Here is a 6,730-nt window from a genome sequence, read left to right as displayed (position 1 = left end):
GTTTGACAAAGCCTCTGGGTCCAAGTGTAACATTTTTAAGTCCAGAATGATCTCTTTCAGAAGATGACTCTTTTGATGTTTCATGTTGGGATGGTAATGTAGTCTCCAAGGGCACGGTATTCAAACATTTAAGGGCACCTCTTAGGGTTCAAGTGACTAACAACTAGCTAGTGCAGTGGGCGTTGCAGAGAATTTTGAATAAAATTCAGAAATGGTCTTTTCATTTCCTCAGTCTTGCTGGAAGGGTCAAGGTGATTAATCCCATTTTATTGCCTTATACTCAATTCTTTTATCCCTTGGTTCACTTCAGGAGGAAGGTTCATTGTTGGAAAGAAATTCTTTCAAAGGTTAGGGCATTTCTTTGGAGGAGATCTTCTACTAAAAGACATATGGCTTGGATAGCTTGGGATAGGGTAACTAGACCTAAGAGATTTGTTGGCCTAGGTATTCTTCATGCTCAAACTCATTGTATATCTATGAAAGCAAAGTTTTTTGCCTCTTTTATGCAACAAGTTCAGATTCGGTCCATCATGTTGAAATCTTTGGTTGAATCAGTAGTTATTCGTATTGAAGGTGGTAGATGGAAGCCTTTGGCATGGTTTAATATGGTGGTGTCATGGGCTCCTGTTCACTTCTTGAAAGCGTCACCCTTTGCCCAGTTTCTAATTGACATGTGGAAACAACTCGTTCATTTGCTCATGTAGGATGGTTCCCCAAGGACTTTCGGTAATTCTTTGTTTTTCTGGAGTCTTTGGTGGGGACCTTTCTTTCCTTCCCCTCTGGCATTTCTAGATATTAAATTAGCTAGAGTTACACAACAAAGGTATTCAAACTTTGATGGATGTTTGGGATGGCCCTTTACTTGGCAGGAGAGATCCTCCACAACCGAAAGCGATGTATGCCTTGTCTTCTCTTCAGGCTAACTTTATGATTGAGATCATGGACAAGGTTGTCCACTTACCTGTCAATACTCAACATCTTTTGAGTTCTTTGGTATCTGATTGGCATTGGGCTTCTGGTAGTCCTTTTAGTGCTCCAAAGTCCAAGTCTTGTATGATATTTTAATCTCATCACCTGATTGGCATACTCCATTGAATCGTATGTGGAAAGTCAAATCATCCTCTGGTTTCTGGCAACAACAATTTCATACTTTATGGAACACAGGGCTACCCAGTAGGGTCACTTGTTTTTTATGGAGAGTACTCATGACGGTGCAATTCCTCCTACAGGAGTAAAAATGGCAGAAAGGAATATGGCATCCCCAATGTGCCATAGATGCTTTGCAGAGCTGAGGAATCTTTGTTACATTTATTTTGGCATTGTCCTCCTCTCAAGTCTTTCTAGGTACAGATGTCAAGGTGGCTTATGGGCTGGTTAGGTGTCAGGGTTCATTGGCCCAATTGGTTGATTGGAGTTCTTCGTGTTTCAACTCCAGATGTTCAGTTAGTTGCTTACATAGCCTATAGATATGTATGTTTATGGGAGATTTGGTGTTCCAAAAACTCTTTGTTGTATGCTGGTGGTGTGGTCAATTTCAAGCATTGATAGTGAAGGATGTACAACGACAATCTATTGTTTTCATTTGGTATTATTTACACTCTCAGTCTTCCTTATCCTCTAATTGGCAGGTTCTACAGGTCAAGTTACATTCACTCAGCTAGGGTCGTGGCTGATTCATTTTTTTTACATGCGCAGGAGGTGTTTTACGTAGCCAGGACCTATTTGCTGCTAGAGTAATTTTTATTTCTCTCACCATACATCCAGCAGAGTTGATATTTTGATATATGGTGCATGCAGCTTACTCTGATGCCTTTTGCTTTTGGGAATCTTTGCTGGTGTTTTTGATCTCCATACAATCAATGTATAAATACTACATCATATGTAACTCCTGCTTCTCCGGTCTTATCAGGGATGGTGCATGTGTATCTGTAGTTGGTTTGCGTCAGGCGTTCCACTCCACGCCTATCTTTTTCTTCTACACAATAACATTGTATATATCATGATCTTGAAGTTTTAGTTGATACCCCCCCCCCCCCCCTCTATCTCTTATAATTGTATTACTTTTAATAATATTAAAGTTACTCTCTATTTCCACTAAAAAAAGAAAAATTAACACTTGTAAAATGAAACAAGCTTGTTCTCAATGATTTTAGTCTTCAAGGAGGAACTTAGGCTCCCAAAATATTATTATAACAAAAGGGTGAAACCACATAAGGAAAATCTATTTTGAATTAAAATATTCAATACTTACTCATATAATAGTAAGACTAGTTTACTTTTATCAATATTTTCCATTCCAAATTACATATAAGAACATGGGGTGTCTTGATATAAGATAATCACATCTGCACAAAAGCACGTGCCAAAATATCTCCATAAAACACGAGTTATAGAGGCACATCTTTGATAGTCACATTTGCATGAAAGAAACTGCCAAAAGATGTCAATAAAACATGACTTATACGCACATTTTATCATGATACCTAAAAGCTAGCATAGTTGGTTCTTTTTTAAAAAATAAGTTTGCATATAAGGTTAGAAAATGAAATAGTTTATTGTTACCTTAATAAAAATGGAGTTTGAAACATCTCCTTGAAAGGAGTCTTCGTTATTATCAACAATGGTTAGATTGTACATATATTTGTTTAATTAAATACATTATCTACTCTGCGCTTCCTCAAAAAGGAAATGTTATACACACATAGATATACTCCATTAAATGATCAAGCAACCTCACGCTATCTAAGTTAAATTCAATATCCTATCAATCACCGAGAGAGGAGTGCATTCCTTTGGGGAATCTAAACTTAAATTTTTTAGGGAGTCATAGATTCTTCATGCCCATGAATACATTCCTATGATAAGTTGGTTGCATAACTATTCAAAATTTACCAATTCTTAAACCAAGTTTATCATCATTCCTCTTTTACATGTGACAATTTTATATGGCATGCGTGTTATGCACAAGTAGAGATATACATTTGTACATGGCTCTAGAGATATCATCTTCGTTATTTCCTTGAGCATGGTAGTTGGTGATTTCCTCTAAATTCATTTATGTGAGTTAAGAGCAATAATATAAGAATTTAGCTTAGTGAATTTGCAAGGCCCATGAAGTAAGAGTTTGCATGAACACTTCGTGGATGTGTGTGCACATTCACATCATGCACCCATCTAAGCTATGTAAAGAGAAAGAATAAGAAAGACACACGTATTCATGTGTTGTTATACGATAGAAAAATCTGCAAAAGGATGGGGTAGGCTTAAAAGTTACGGATTATGATCATGATTGAAATGTGTGTGTGTGTGTGTGTGAGAGAGAGAGAGAGAGAGAGAGGGAGAGGGAGAGAGAGAACCAAGGGAGGCTGTATGGGCCCCCAATAACATTTTTTCGATGGTTTCAATTAAATATTACCCTTTTTAGTTAAATGTTATCCCTTTTAATTAAATACTACCCCTTTTAACTAAATATTATCCTGTTTGATTAACTACTACCCCTTTTAATTTTAGATTGTTACAACTTAGGAAAATATATTATGCTTCATGTAACCTTTGTTTTTTTTTAAGAAAATGCTTTACAATGAAACCCAAGATTTTTTTTGCCATAATATGTCTCCCTCTTTGTGATTCTCCACGTGAAGAACAAGAACTTGACTCTATGTGGTGCATGTGTGTGTGTGTGTGTGCACATGAATATCCTGCAGCACATAGTGCAGATGAAAACCAACTCATGCCCTCTCTATCTGCATACGTGAGAAGAATGTGCTAATGAACCTTCTATGTAGCAAGATTGTATCCTTAGCTTTTATAAATCAGCTTGATTTTCCCAACAGATTATAAAATTCAACAGTTATCTATTTGTGTGAATAATAAATAACTCTATTATTAAAGTTGAGAGAGAGAGAGAGGGGGGGGGGATGGTTTGAGAAAATATATGCTTACCTTAGCCTAGGACTTGTTCAATCTTTAAAAAAGCCTTTTCAAATTGATAGAAGGGGAAGTACCTCCTTGCATATTTCAAGAGTTTTTTTATAATTTCCCAAACACTTTTTGGTGGGGGGCCTTCTTATATGTATGTGACTAGGTAGTAGCAGGAGGCGGGCTTATATGTATGTGACCCTGAAAGGACTTTACTAGGTCGTAGGAGGCGTGGAGACTCGGGACTCAAAGGGCTGGGTCACTTAAAAAGCGCCTAAAGACGTGGGCACCATGGCGGCTATGCAGATTATATTAAATAAACCGCCTTCGCCACAACAATGGTGCCATCGTACTCGGCAGCAGCTCAGCTGTGTTGTTCTCCAGGAGTTTGATATTTGGGCTCTTACAAAATACTATCACAGCGAAAGCTTCGATTGAGTAATTATGATAAAGCTAGAATTAGATGTAATTATTGAGCAGCGCGAGGATAGTTCAGAGCGATTAGGCCATATCTTGGAGCAGGATCTGTGCCCTGAGCAGAGCTCAGGGTATGAAGGCAATCTTGTCCATAACAACAACAACTACGGAAGCAGAAAAAGCAGTAAGAAGGCTTTGATCAAGCGCAGCAGCAAGTGCAATCTAAAGATCATGAGTAGAGATTCTCAGAAGACTGTGAGGAGAACATCGACGGCTCCATTGCCAGTCGTGCAATACAAGCGGCCCATCGTCATCTACACATACTCACCTAAGGTTATTCACACAGAACCCTCCAGGTTCATGTGGCTGGTACAGTCTCTCACTGGCTCTGGTGAAACTCGGTCGAGATGCTTGAAGAACCGGCCAGGTGAGCTCAGCGCAGATGCTGCTGCAGCGGCTGCAGCGGCAGCAGCATCATCAACATCAACAACATCATCATCGTCAATGGATTATGCGGATAATTTTCAGCCTGTTGCAAGTCCTCTTGGCATTAATACACAAGCTCATGTAACAGAGTGTGAAGATGCTGCAGGCTTCCCCAGCACTGTTCCTACTCCTGCTGCACCATTTTTTGATAATTGTTCTCTTGATCAGAGCTATCACCTAGAAAACAATACTTCAAATAGATCTTCTTCATCCGGACTGCTGCAAGGCCCTTGCCTTAGTTATATATCCAACCTTAGTCAATATGTGCCTCCTGACTTATCTGCAAATTACGACTCGCCTTTCACCTATAATTACGATTCGCCTTTCACCTATTACTATAGTACTAGTGCAACACCTTGGACAGTGGATAGCCTGCTCCTGTCTAATAAGGGCGTCCCCATATGGGATGACACCATCCTAAATGATGTAATGCCACATTACAAATAAGGTCAAGTAAAATACTGTACTTGATGTGAGAGAAAGCATAAATGCTGGTTTGTACATTCTTGTGATTAGGATCTTAATGAGTGTGTGCGTGTGTGATATCGTTTAAACAATGATTAGATGGGGGTATTAGTGGAAAATAAGAAACATAATGTCATCTACAAAACAAATCAAGCTTGTGGCCTTAACTTTCTTAGATGTAAGCATTAGTAGAAAGCCAAAAAAGACAATATGCACTAGAATAATTGTAAAAAAGTTAAAACGGACTCAAGTCAATTTGGGCCCAAGGTCAAGGGATGAAGAGGATGTGAAAGGGGCCAAGGGCTAGGATTAGGGTTGGGCATACCCATGGACATGAATAAGTGTAGTGTGAAAGGGTGGCCTAGTATATAAGTGAATATGAACCAATGTAATAGGGACCTTTTGAACCTTTTTGATAATCAAGAATATACAAGTCTCTCTTATCTCTCTAATCCTAAGCTAATCTCCATAATCTAGATTAATCCAAGGCTAATGAGACTAGTTAGGCTAAATCTAGGTTGCCACTTTCTTTCATTGGTATCAGAGCCATGTCTTTGATCTAATTTTTTTATTTTTTTAAAATTTTCTACCTTTTCTTGGACTTTCTTGATTTTTTGATCAAGAAATGGGTGTGGGGATTGTGGGATGATGGAGATTTCTTTGATTTTTGGTTGTTCTAAGCTTTTTGTGGGAGGCTATGGGTCACTCTGGACCAAAATCTGGGGTAGCCGCTCCAAATTTGAATGGGAGAACCAAAATTGGGGGAAATTTTACTAATCAAGATTAGTGATTAATCAAAAAATTTTAAGCTTTCCCTTCTTTCTTGCTTGATCTTGAAGGAAAAAAATAGTGTTTCAATGGGGCTCAACAGAGGCAGTGTGTGAGGGTTTTTCTTGAGCACGTAAAGATCTTTCCATGGAACCTTTCAATTTGTGTTTTCATGGCGGTCATCACTGGGAAATCTCATATTTAATGGCATCGAGTTTCTTGAATTCGTGTTGATTTTGCCTCTTCTTTGAGCCTTAAGTTACAAGGGAGGCTTTGGTTAAGCTTGGAATGGATACTATGTGCTTAAGCAAGCTTAGAGGCCACTTATTATTAGCATCATGGATTGGTGGATTAACAGCTTCTTCATGCTGCGTTTTTCTTCCATAAAAGGGCAGCCTGGCTACAATGAATGATGACCATTGAAGATCTCCATAGCTACATCAAGTGTATGGCATTGCTATGTGGATAGTTCCTCAAATTCATTGCCACTGCAATTAGATACAAGCATAAGTAGAAAGCCAAAAAAGACAAAATGCACCAGAATAATAGTATATTTGAAAACCGTGGCATTTTGGGTCAAATGCATTCCAAGGTGATCCTAAGCCCTTCATTGGCTCCCTCTTACAACACATTCATGCATCCCAATGGATCTAGTATCCCCCAAGTCTAGCATATC

At 38.6% G+C, this 6,730-nt stretch overlaps 1 protein-coding gene across 1 annotated transcript; it reads left to right on the top strand.

Moving 5' to 3' along the window:
• Window positions 1-4,205: 4,205 nt before the first annotated feature.
• Window positions 4,206-5,314, top strand: LOC147631671 (uncharacterized). Its single transcript, XM_086807868.1, has one exon. The coding sequence runs from the start codon at window positions 4,363-4,365 to the stop codon at window positions 5,266-5,268; it is 906 nt and encodes a 301-aa protein (XP_086663994.1). The 5' UTR covers window positions 4,206-4,362; the 3' UTR covers window positions 5,269-5,314.
• Window positions 5,315-6,730: the final 1,416 nt, after the last annotated feature.

Source organism: Cibotium barometz, chromosome 14, assembly GCF_041138505.1.
Source record: "Cibotium barometz isolate CiBa-2024 chromosome 14, ASM4113850v1, whole genome shotgun sequence".
Lineage (NCBI taxonomy): Eukaryota > Viridiplantae > Streptophyta > Polypodiopsida > Cyatheales > Cibotiaceae > Cibotium > Cibotium barometz.
Note: the sequence above shows the minus strand (reverse complement) of the source record. Positions and strands in the feature narration are given on the sequence as shown.

Excerpts from the sequence above, each read along its gene's own strand:
- LOC147631671 (XM_086807868.1), top strand. The coding sequence starts at position 4,363 with ATGATAAAGCTAGAATTAGATGTAATTATTGAGCAGCGCGAGGATAGT.